Source organism: Rhodnius prolixus, unplaced genomic scaffold (assembly GCF_049639745.1).
Source record: "Rhodnius prolixus isolate KJV_2025 unplaced genomic scaffold, Rpr scaffold_2, whole genome shotgun sequence".
NCBI classification, from domain to species: domain Eukaryota; kingdom Metazoa; phylum Arthropoda; class Insecta; order Hemiptera; family Reduviidae; genus Rhodnius; species Rhodnius prolixus.
This window is the reverse complement of record NW_027411592.1, coordinates 27,519,229-27,532,157: the sequence shown is the minus strand read 5'-3', so window position 1 is coordinate 27,532,157 and position 12,929 is coordinate 27,519,229. Positions and strand designations below refer to the sequence as shown.

The 12,929-nt window shown below is 36.3% G+C and overlaps 1 protein-coding gene across 7 annotated transcripts in view; it reads left to right on the top strand.

Annotated features, from left to right (window-relative positions):
- Positions 1-12,929, top strand: part of LOC141449348 (H(+)/Cl(-) exchange transporter 7-like) — a 122,610-nt gene that overhangs the window by 98,936 nt on the left and 10,745 nt on the right. For all 7 annotated transcript variants that reach the window (XM_074118707.1, XM_074118709.1, XM_074118708.1 and 4 more), the window contains 3 exons: positions 2,825-2,996; positions 6,322-6,466; positions 7,932-8,019. In XM_074118707.1, coding sequence (XP_073974808.1) covers positions 2,825-2,996; positions 6,322-6,466; positions 7,932-8,019 — 405 coding nt within the window. The remainder of the gene's footprint in view (positions 1-2,824; positions 2,997-6,321; positions 6,467-7,931; positions 8,020-12,929) is intronic.

Below are 12,929 nucleotides of genomic sequence, written 5' to 3'. Positions count from 1 at the left end.
ACTGCCATTGATCGTGACTGGCCAATGAAGTGTCAAACTCCACAGAGTGTTTCTCGGCAAGATTCTTCCAGCGTCCAAAGAAAGCTGTGTTTCTCTTAATTACTTCGAGAGCTACAATACGAGACAGTCGAAACGAGGGTAGGGCTAATACTTTAAGGCAATATTTAAAATGCAGGTGTAAAGTAAAGAGGAATAAAGGGTCCATGGCGGTTTCGATATGGAGAATGTAATTGGGGGTACAGGAAGGGAGTGCAAATAGTTTTTTAATAAAATACCGCTGAAATTGTTCGAGAGCGTCAAATTTTTCCCATCCCCAAACTTGACATCCATAACAGACAACCGCACGTGAAGCTGCATTAAAGACTTGGAGCTTGGCACTTAATGGAACCTCATTCTCAGAGATAAAGCGAGACCAGATACTATTAATTCCCGCTTTAGCGGATGAGATTTTATCATCAAAGTGAGGCTTAAAAGAGAGGCGTGGAGTTAATGTTACTCCCAAGTATTTATACTGATTTACAGTCTCCAAGCGTGTGCCTTTGTAATACCAACGCTCATGGGCAGCTGGACGGCCTCCTTTCTTAAAAACCAGTACTTTAGATTTAGTAAGATTGAGATTAAGGTTCCAGCGGTCGCAATACTGCTCAAGAAGGTTAATATTCCTTTGAAGTAAAACAGGACTATCTGCCAGCAACACGTCATCTGCGTATAGGAGGATGTTGATTTTGGCGCAGCCAACACGTACACCGCCCTCCAAAAGCAGCGGTAGGTCATTAAGGAACAGACAAAACAGAATAGAGCTAAGGACACACCCCTGTCTGACTCCACAAGCAACTTGGAAAAAATCTGAAATCTCATTTCTGCCTCGAACTGCCGACCTCGCGACAGAGTATAATGACCTGAGCGCCTGAATAAATGTAGAAGAAATACCTACGTTAAAAAGTTTATACATTAGTGAATCACGATCAACGCAGTCAAATGCCGATTTGAAGTCTATAAAGAAGCTATAAAGTTTCTGCCTGGGTCTTTGAAAAGTCAACTGTACCAGATTGGTTAAAATGAATAAATTATCCAGAGTCGAGTAACCGCGACTAAAACCCGCCTGGTTTTCACACAGAATGTTATTATCTTTAACAAATAACTCTAAACGGTTTAAGAGAAGTCCTGAAAAGAGTTTAGATATAGTGTCTAAACACGAAATGCCTCTATAATTAGAGGGATCATTAATGCCACCCTTTTTAAAAATGGGAAAAATTATTGACTTACTAAATGAGTGAGGAGTTATACCTGAACTGTATATATAATTAAACAGTGACAGGAGCATATCTAAAAACATAGAAGGAGCATTTTTATAGTATTCAAATGTTATACGGTCGTGACCAGGGGCTTTATTGTTCTTGGAGTTATTGATGACAACAAGAAGTTCCTCCATAGTAAAAGGCGAATCTATTAGCGGATCAACGATACTAGGCTCCGCATACAAAGTGAGCGCAGCTCCCCCCCCGCGGATTAAGCAGGTTGCGGTAGAAACTATTTATCTTAATAATTTTTACGTAGAAGAGAAATAAAAATTAAAAAACATTTCGTTGCTATAAGAACGTTGTGATCTGTGCTATTTTTATTTTGTTTTCATGGAAGGCTTGAGCTTGCTGCTATTATTGCTACATTATTAAGTTGTCAATTAGTTTTTGCAATTGATTTATGCTAAAAATATTCTTCTCTGTCGCGTGAAATCGGTCACAGCTTTGTGATTTTACACCAACTGGTAAGGTTTCTCTAACATTACATAACCAATAATAAAATTTTAAATGATGTATTAATATATTGCTGATTTTTGTGAGAACAGTAAATTTAGTAAGATCATGCAAGCCTGTAACCATAACATGCGGTGGGATTGGGTCTCCAGGAGGTTTCATTCTCTTGGAATAGAGTCTCTGAATTTCGCTGATTCTGTTCTGTTCTTTTATGGAGTCGGCAGCTGTTAGTTTATAATTTCAAATTCCACCCTGGTAATGGAGCTCATTACCAAAATTGGGAAGAGATCGCTGTGATATAGTTTCGCACGAACCAATAGTTAGAAAACTATTAAAATCTCCTGAGGTGCATTGAAATGTTGAGCCTTACCACATGTTGAGGTGCATTACGTTGGCATAGTCACTCGTCAGTTTTAGACGCCCCCACCAGGTAGAATAAGAGTTGAAATCTTTTATCAGCATTACAGAATGAAAGCTGCGAGAGCTGTTCTCCAGGTACCTTTGGCCCAATAAATATCTGGTCGATAAACATAACTAAAGCGACTTTCAGTGGTGCACCTACACTCAAGGCACTAAGTTGTAAATTACAATAGTTCTTAGATTTAGTGGTCCGCTGGAGGTATTATCCCGTTCAAAGACGAACACAGCACAGTGCACCCTTCCACCTTTGTATCTCTTTGCTTTGTAACAATGTACGCTGGAGGCGCAACCAAATGTTTGGTATTCCGCCACCATTCGGCGTATCCCATCATTATTATTGTCTTCGCAGTTCCATTGGATAATAGTCTCAGAAATTTAATAATTGTAAAGGTTATCGTTTCTAGCTGGTGTAGCACTTAAGCGACTGACCACGCGCTCTTCTCTGGCGCACTACTAGTGTCCGTAAAATCTTTTATATAGTCGAGCATCGCGGACCATACCATACATTTCACGTTTTATGTCTACTTTGGCATACCATTTGGTATGTCTTCTTTACAGAATAACAAAGCTTTCAGACTTCATTTTGTGTCAATTGAAATCAGACATACGAGTATTAACTGCAAATTGAAAATAAAATGGTTCATTTTCAGGATGTGTGCTGAAGAAAGACGTATTATTTCTGACTAATGACGAGGACTCTGCCGAATTCTTGCATTACCATTTTTTTGAAGTACCTATTTTCATCCTATTTGGAATTATTGGTGGTTTGACAGGAAGTGCTTGGAACTGTTTAGAAATGCAAATCTCTTATTGGCGTCAGAAGTACTTACTTAACATAAAATCTAATATATAATCTATATATATAATTTGTTGTCTGTGAAATGTCGAGCTTTTGCCCGACAAATAGCAATATAATATAAGATCTCCCTGAAAAGTACATCTTTCGTACAATTTCCTGTTACGCTGTTTCAAGAGAATGAATAACCAATCAGTTAAGTAAGAATAATTAATATATTTATTTTTGGAATTTCAATCCTGAGAAAAAACTGTTGACCAAATGTTTGATCATACAGTTGTTACCGAATAAAATTCGGGTAACAGAATTTAGTTATAATTTTAATTTTAAATAATTTAATCTATAAAGCAAATGCATGCCTAGCATAAGCAATACGTAGTTTTTATGCACAAAACAATAGAATAGAGTGAAGGTGTACTTCGGACTGCTGACAAAGGGGGGAAAAAAAGCAGAGCGGCGCATAGTTAAGAGGTGTGAGAGTCAGTGAGCGCTGGAGCTCGGTGCGAGGCACATGGTCACCTTTTCCTGCAGCTAGGCCGGATTTGGACCTCTAATTTTCCTGGTTGGGAAATTAGGGAAGTTCTGGAATGGAGAGGCTAGGAGGACGGTGCCGGAAAAAGCTCTGGAACAGCGTCGTGGGGATCCCGAAGAAAGAAGACAGCGGTCACCTCCGTAAATATCACTCTATGAAGTACACCAAAAAGAACAACAACCCGGCCTGGGGTAAGTCCCGTTTTGATTCAAACTGTTTCCCGGAGAAGCGTCTTCTGACAGGCTCTGTTTGGATAATCAAAGAACTTTACCTTTTCTTTGAGTAGTTACTAGTTTTACTATTTCGATTCTTTCTTTTGTTGCATGTAATTAATTTTTCTTTGTGGTATTAAGGTTTTCATTATAAAAAGTGTTTCTAGTATTTTTGTGTTAACATTCAGCTTTTATATAAGTTCTAGTTTTTTTTTGTCTGTGTAAGGAAGCTTCCGTAATTAAGGTAATTAGCGTAACGTTCAAACTTGAACAAGTAAACTAAGTTGCATTTGCCATTATTTCTGTTTCTTTGTGCTTAATAGTTTTTAATATACGCATTATATACTCCTACTTGCCTTTTCTTTGATTTTCTTCCTGCTCCCCCTTCCCCCGTAGGTTTCGCCGTTTACTACGGAAGTTCATGTTAAAACGGCGTGGCGCCCAAATATAACGCAGGTATATATATATTTCCAATTTTTATACACTTTATTTTATTTTTTTTTATTTATCTATCTCTGGTGCCTACACCTCGGCCCACCCCGTCACCACTGCAGCTACGCCAGGGTAGCGGAAGTTTAGCGTAACACAGTGTAGAATTTTGAAGTTTTGTTTTCGTAACTTTCACTGAAACGGCGACTCTCCAATTTTTCCTAAAACAACGTAAAACACGAAAACCAAAACAGACCTTTATTGGTAAAATTTTTGGAAAAATTACTTTTGGGGAGTGTTGGAGAATTCGAGAGATCAGTTTGACTGACGAAAGCATTTACTAGACGAAGATGCTAAAAGGCGTTCGGCACCTGCCAATGTATATCTATTTCTAGCCAGACGAGAATTTCGCGTGGAAATCGAATGAAGCTAATGTCTAAAACTGCTCTCGAAGTGCAAGACCAACTCTAAATGATTCTAGAGGAAGAGAGCAAAAGAAATTGAATCAAAAGAGAATCGATTAGAGCAACTGTAAGAGGAAAAATGGTTTTGGAAAAAGATCCGATCTAATTTAAGAAGAGGTAAACAGTGGTAGGAATCTCAGAAAAGAATTAGGTGTACCTCTGAAAAGCAACTGCTAAGTTGACAAACTTGTGTCCTAAAGAATTCGATAGTAAATGAGGGTAAAACGCAGTACTCTGGGTGGTTCTGGTGTCTTCACTACTTTTACTGAAATGCTTAAAAATAATAAATAAAATATTGTTAAGGTTCAAGAGTTAGTATTAGTAGCAAAATTAGAAGATTCATGTCAGAACCGCGAAAAATTACCAAATTAACAGCCCAAGATAGACCCCCTAAAGTGGCCAAAATTACTTGCGGTGGAGAAAGTTTTCAGGTTGGTGTAGAAGTGAAATGCATTAAGTAGAATTTTGCATAACTACGAGGTATGAACCTTTTGCTTAAAGTTTTTAGTTACTTGTAATAACTGATGTGGGCCCTTCAGGATTGAAGTTGCGCTAAGCAGAGTTAAAATTCGCAAAGAATAGAAAAAAATGCTGCATTAATAAAAATTAATGATCAGTATAAGAGATGCCATACTGCCAAGAGTGCAATTGCAATTTAAAAGGAAAACTGTAACTGTATAGGCAATAAATTTACAGGGGTTAATGAAATCTACTCATTAACCAAGTTGATATGAAGTTCTAGAATAAAAAATCTAAAAAACCTTTCAAACTATCAGTACAATATCAGAACAAAATTAATTTCAAAGCTAAGCTCACCAAAATTGAAATGCTCAATACGAGCAATGTCGACGGTTAAGGTGAACAAGAATGATTATGTAGAAAATAATCAAATAACCTACAGATGTTGAGTGAAAGGAGTATAAAAAGAATAATGGTACTCACAACCTTGAGATCGGTATTTTCAAGATAATGAATTACATGAAACATGAAATAATACTTAATACTTAATAATAACAGCAAAAAGGATATAGATCTTGCTGAGAAGCACTAAAAAGAGCGAAATCAGCACACCAAGCGACAAAGCTAAGATGGCGTACATCAGTGAACGGTGTGTGCCAGTCACAGAAATCGAAATCGCCGACTAACCAGCTGATCGCCTTCTACTATGCATTGTATCTCATGACAAATATTAATAATCCTTTACCAGCATGATTTTTTTTTTCAATTGAGAGTAAAACAGTATAATTTTACAGAAAAAATGATTAATTTGAGTAATTCGATGGAAAAGTGTTAATCTCCTGAATCAACCATAATTAAAGTAATTGACGCAAGAAGCATTGACACTTTATTAAGAAATTAGCGGCTTGATGTGTGATTCTTGTATTTATGCAAATGAACGAAGATGTCTGACTGAAATTAATGATGTAAGACAGATGGTTGCTTATAGAGCAGAAGTTTAAGTTTTGGCTTTGAACTGGAAATCTGTTGAAATGTCTCTCCCTCTAGAATCCTCCTTCAGCCTTTTTGTTAGCTTAAGCACTGTGGTGGGGTTTAAGCTAAGCCCATATGTCTTGCCTTGCAGGGCAGAACCTTTTCTTACGCTATTAAGTATTACCGATAAAATTCTTTAAAGCCTAAACCTTGATGGACGATCTTAGCCTGAACCTGCAATTACATTTCATATTATTAATATTTTTTTTTTGTCTTGTAACAGGTATGTCAAGAAAAATATAAGTAAGCTTTTAGAATTGGCATGTATTTTAATTATAATAGCTACATTTAGCTTCATCTGTCTTATCACTATGTCAGACTGCATACAAATTAGAAAAGGAGAGAAACATGAATTGCCCCCAAGAAAGGTGAATTTTTTAAAATTCCTTATTTTATTTTTTTTGTCACTGTTGCTGTTATTAATGTTATATTTGATGAATTTAAATATGATAATGTCCACCAACGACGGGTAAGCATTTAAGGATGTAATCCTGAGATCAATCTTAGGCATTGATATGCTTCTCTCTAAATTAAGAAGATGGCTGCCAAACTAAATTTTTTACTTTGACTATTGCGAAAGCCAATGCCATCAAACATATAGACAATATATTTCGCTTCTATAGGAAGTTAGATGATACTTGAATTTGTTGAGAGCTCTTTTGTTTTACAAAGTTAGGAGCTAAAGTACAAAGTATAATTTAGTCACTCATTTTCCGCTTACAGTGATTCTAATTGAGTACTTTATGGATGCGTTGGACTTGAAAGTCTCGCTATTAAGCAATATTAAGACAAAAAGTTATTTAACTATTTCAGCCTTACTCTTCGCTGCAATTTAGTTCCGCTTTTTATCAGCTTAGATGTGAGTTGGCATTTTACGTTGTTCTGTTAACCTCAGAAAGAGGAAGTATATCGATCGAAATAGGGATTTTGCTGAGAATGAACACTGTGATGTCTTCTGAAAGTGAAAAAATATTTTTATGTGCGAAACAGAATATCTGTGAGAGAAACGTTGCAGAAGTTCAAACTTATGACTCCAATTTTTCATCTTAGAATGCTAAATGCGTGCAAAGACTTAACATTGAAACATTTTTTCTTTTTGATTCTTTGGAGTTTTTCTGTTTTTGAGGTATGGCAGTTACTGAAGCTCCATGTTTAAAGGAATCAGTTTCTCTATCTTTAAGGGATTCTATCTTTACTGAATTGTTCTGTGGTTTTATATAATTTTATCGTTAACAACTCTACTTGATTTGAAATGTTTATTCAGACAAGTTATTTTAAAAAGGTTTTCTGGGGGAGTTGAGTTTATTTCTAAAATTGAAGTTATAATCTCTGCGATCGGTTGTGTCACCGCCAATGCTGCAGTATATGTATACTAATCATTTCACATTTATGAAAAGTGTACTCACTTAGTTAAAGTCATTTGAATAGTCAGTTAATTTAAAGATAAAAAAAATGTAAAATGAAATATTGCATTTCGAAATAATCGTGTTTTTTTCTAAGATGTTTCGCATGACTAAAGCTACGTTTGGAAATTTAAGGCACCACGATAGCCGAGCGATTATAGGCGAGGACGCGAAGCTACGATTATGGTATATTATGCTACCGGGTTTGATTCCCTGTCTAGTCGAAAGAGTAATGGTTTATATGAGTACGAAATGGTTTTGCAGAACAGTACGTTTGCTAATCCCACTGCGCACTACGCCTAATTTGGCTGCAGAACGTAAAGCCTGCCTGAAACAATAGGTATTACCTTACTTTGCGATAGGAAATTTACAGTATACATTGTATTATATTATATATATGACTATATAATGTACATTTTCCCATTTTCAGATGTTTTGTGCTGAAGGAGAAATTCCGACGATGATGCTATTTTTTTTCCAAAAAGATGTTTCATTATTGACTTCTCTTATTTTTGGCGGTAAAAATCAAATTTAATTTAATTTTTTTTGTTTGTTCTCCTTGCTAGTTGAACGAAACTAGCCATGTGTGTAATTGCCTAGAAAGGTAATGATTATGTTCTATGTTATTATTTTAGAAAACACAATAAAAATTAAACTGCGCAACTGCACAGATTGTTTCGGTCTCATCACAAAACATGTGATGTTAGCTATGAAGTTGAATGGGTGCTAATTGAAGCGTGCACTGAACTATTACTTAAAACTAAAACTGTGTAGTTGAAGGCTACTTATCTCGCTTTGGAGCGGGATACTAGGCTTCCTGCGTGCTGTAGATAATGCCAAGAGATGAGGCGGTGAGTGGAGATAGAAGGAATGGGTCTGTCCATATTGGTCGGTTGTATCTGTGTTGTGATGAATTAGGAGAGTTAATTTGAGGGATTTAGGGAGAGAACTGTTTAAGAAATGATGTTTTCTCACTTCCTGAGAACGTTCGGGGGCGCATTGGCCACTACTCCATAGGTGATAATGGTGTTCATCGATCTTCAGGTAAATGTGGAATTGCTCCAAGATATCCCTGCCATAGTTCTACAAACCATAAAGACGTCAGTGGTCTTATACAACTCTTTTCTTATGTGACGAATACTGGCACTCGACTTATAAAAAAAACGTTTAGGGACTGATCGGTATAAGCGCAAGGACCGAATTTGCCATAAAATAATAATTTAATTAAAATAAGTAGAGGCAGTTATACACACACAGGCTTATATAGGATGTTTACAGACACAACTGACCAATACGGACAGACAGTAATAGACATAGGCCAGGCTCATCGATTTGTGGCGCACTAGACAAAACTTAAGTTCAGCGCCCTGTAAATTGTACTTATCACCGAACTAAAATTTTAACTCGAAACATTTTTTTAATCTCATCCCCTTCCAAAAACGAACTTCCCTAAAAAAAAATAAAGTATTAATTATAACATGTTTATATTATGTTCATACGAAGTTTAGGGGTGCTAATCAATTGAATCTCATTCAAGAAAATCTCAGAATTGAAAAATCCAATTAGTAGAGCAGCGCCACCTTTTGAGAAACTCTGAATTTAAGCAACACATTAAATTGCCTTAAAAGTATTTTTAAGCGACAGTACTTGCATTTACTGAAACAGTACTTTAACGGAAACTTAAGTATCCCCTCCTCCCAGCAATGCCCATTATCGGATAAGTTGTGAACTTTGTTCATGTATCGGTACATACACAAAACGAACTTCTAAACAAATTTTCTGCATTTTGCTTCTTGGAACAGACCGTTGAAGTGAGGCACTCGTGTCTTTATGGTTTGCAGAAGTATGGGAGGATATCTTGTAGCTATTCTACATTTACCCTATGCTCGATGATTCCATTATAATTTATGGAGTGGTGTCTTGGGCAAGCAAGATAAAACTGGCCCAAGTCCAAAAGCGCCATGAAAATTGTAGAAAGAATAGTCTAGAAAGTACATCCATCGGCTCATCCTTGCTTGACAGGTTCCGTTATGATTTGGGTTGGAGGTATTCTTTAGACCAGCGTTTCCCAACTTGTGGTACCACAGGTGGTACGCGAATTGCTGGTTGGTGGTACACGAAAAATAATCAATAATGGCGGACATAAAAAAAAAATTAAATCATAAAAATATAGAAACGTTTTCCTATAATTCATAAAAATTATTCTAATTAATAATATTATACAGTAAAGTTGTTAATATGTACAGCAATAAGGTTAGTCTGTCTCAAGATAAAGGAGAAAATATAATAGCACATTTAACAGGATTAACATTGTCTTTCATGGATTATTTTCCAAAACTCGAAAACACAAATGATAATTGGATTTCAATCCTCCTTCTATAAAGAAAATTTAAGAAAAACCATATCACTATTAATAAAAGATAAAGAAAATTTAATACAATATCATGTGACAGAAGTTAAATGATAACTATGTAAAAATCTGGTTTAAGAGACTGTTTTAATGAATAAGCTCAACCTAAGCAACATTAAATTTAATTGTTACTTACAGGTAGTTGAATGCTTAAAAAAATTAATTTAGAAGATTTGGGTTCATTAGAATGCTTATATCATAAATCTAATATTTCTATAATAAAACAGGGAACATTTGCACTTAACTGATTTAAATAAAGTAAATAACATTATATTTAATATATTTGGGAATCCTCAAAATTCATTACAAAATGTTGAGTCAACAATATTTAGATAAATTCATTTCTTTTCAAGTTATAAGAATTCATTCTGAAATAAGATTGGGTGGCCATTATTTTATTAAATTTAAAATCAATAATGTAATTTAAACAATCAAACCCAAAGATCATTATTTTATGTGTAATAAGAACGAGCCGGAAACATTAATTGTTTATCAGCTGCCCCGTCTATGAAAATTTTAGAACCCCACTCCATATCAACAAATATAATAATCCTTAAGAAGAACTTTTAAATTAATTAATAATAATTTTGAAAAGAAAATTATGTTCGCAATTTTTGATTATTTAAAAAAAAATTAAAACTAAGACCTTACACTTTACAAAGTTTGTAAAGTGAACATGAACTTGAACTCCTTTGTAACAGATACATTGTATCTCTACACCAATAAAGATAATAATAATAAAATAATGCACTCGGAATAACAAATTTCACGAAATACAATCATTTTTAAGAAGTGGTCCAATTTACTATGATGTACTACCGAGTGGTACGCGAGAGCCAAAAGAAAGGTATGGAAACGCTGGTTTAGACCATTTACTATACGGATGGATGGATGTAAGTACAACAAAACAAAGGCACGCGTTGGGTTGAATAAAGATAAATTCCTCAAACTGATAGTAATCGTCACTGGCATTGTCGACTCAGAGCGGACCTAAATAAGTTGTCTGCTGGAACGTATTAGTACTTGCAGACTTTTGGGGTAGGTGGAAGCTCCAATAAAGGTACTCTCTTTAAGATACACCTAGGAAAGTACCATGTGCGGGAGGAGAGATACCTTCAGTGGAACTTTGTCAGATCCTAAGATTTCCCAGGCATACGAGACCGGAGGGGATGCTGAAGGGACTCGGCTGGCGGAGGAAACAATAGGTCTCAGTGCTCACTTACCACCTCTCAACAAAATTCTTTCTCTTACCAGAGTATGCTAAAACCTGACCAGCTTACCAGAGTAAAAATTAAATCACCCTAAATTATCATTTCAGTTTAACGCACGTCTCCAACATTTATATACACACACCTAAAAAATTAAAGGGCCACTTTGTATTGTCGTTCTTCCAAGAAAATGAGTACAGTTTGGAACATGTTTTCAGGGGATATATTTGTGGGAAGATAAACCCTCAGATCTGTCTCAAGAGGCTGTTTTTTTCTTTGACCATTTTTCTCCTTGTTATCTTGAACTTTGTTCATATTGATCGATATGGGGCTATTTCTTCTCTATCAGTCTTTAACGTTGAGTCGTGCAGGTTTTACTGGTGTTTGCTATTGTTTTATGTCTTATGGATCTCCTGCAAGGTTTAAGGCGGCATCTTTCTGAATTTGACATTGTAGGGCTGTAACATTAATTGAGGAAGGCCGGCGATTGGGAGTGAGTCATTCTGTAATCCAGCGATACAGGGGGAGATACCAGGAGACAGGAGGATTCACGAGACGACCACGTCAAGGCCGGCCAAGATCCACATCATTAAGTGAGGACCGATTCAAGCCCTCAGAATTCGCCAAACCACTTCACCTGCTATTCAAAGTGACCTCAGTCGTGCCACAGGAACCGTGATTTCTGCTCAAGCGGTTGAGGGAAGGTGGCCTGCGTTCCAGGTACCCGATAAAAGTGCCACGGTTGACCAGAAGACACAAAATCGCCTGACATCTATTAGCCAGAGACTATCGCAATTGACACGTCGGGCAATGGAGGAAAGTTTTCTTCTCTGATAAGTGCAAATTTACGCTGAACAGAAATGATGGGCGAATGAGAGACTGGAGACGAAGAAACAAATGTTTTCTCCCTTTTACAATACAACCAACGTCACCTATTGGAGGCGGATCAATTTTGGTTTGGACAGGAATTTCTTTCACCGACAAAAGTGACTTGGTTGTGTACGCGAATGGAAGTTTGACAGCTCAGCGGTACATCAAAGAAGTGTTACGAATCCACGTCTGCGGTAGAGCACTTACTGGTGGAGATCACTTCATTTTCGTGCATGATGCAGCCCGCCCTCATACTGCAAATGTGAGTACGTGAATTCATAAATGCCAATAACATTCTGACTCTCGGCTGGGCAGCTTGTAGCCCGAATTTGAATCCGATTGAACAGTTAAGATTGGGAAAAAACATTCGCCATCGTCCTGACCCGCCACAGACATTACCAAAGCTGGAAAAAGTCCTAAGAGAAGAATGGGAAGGAATTCCACTAAAAATCATCAGGCGCCTAATAATGAGCCTGCATAATGAACAACGTATGCATGATGTTGTTCAAGCTCACGGTGGCAATACGAGGTATTGAGCACGCAATCAAAAAGAATTTCAAGTTTTTCTGTATTATTTTTTTTTTTTAAATTTTTGCACAATTTTAATAAATTTTGCCTTAAGTAAAAATTTATCTCAAAAATTGGCATAACTTCTTTTCCCCATCACTAAAAAATCATCCAAAAATGATACCTAAGATTTCATCTATTTCAAGTATATACTAAGCACAAATTATTCTTAGAATAATTCTTTACTGGAAAATTGGTTCCTAGGCCTCTCAAAGCTCGGACCGACGAGAATGTACTTACTTCTGCCCTAGATTCACAATTCGCGTCCTTTTAAGTTCATTTTAAAAACTCTCAAAGCGTGCTTAGTTCATGTCCAATCTTACCAGTTAGTTCATTATTAAGGAGAGTATGAAACAGATAACGTTTGAGCATT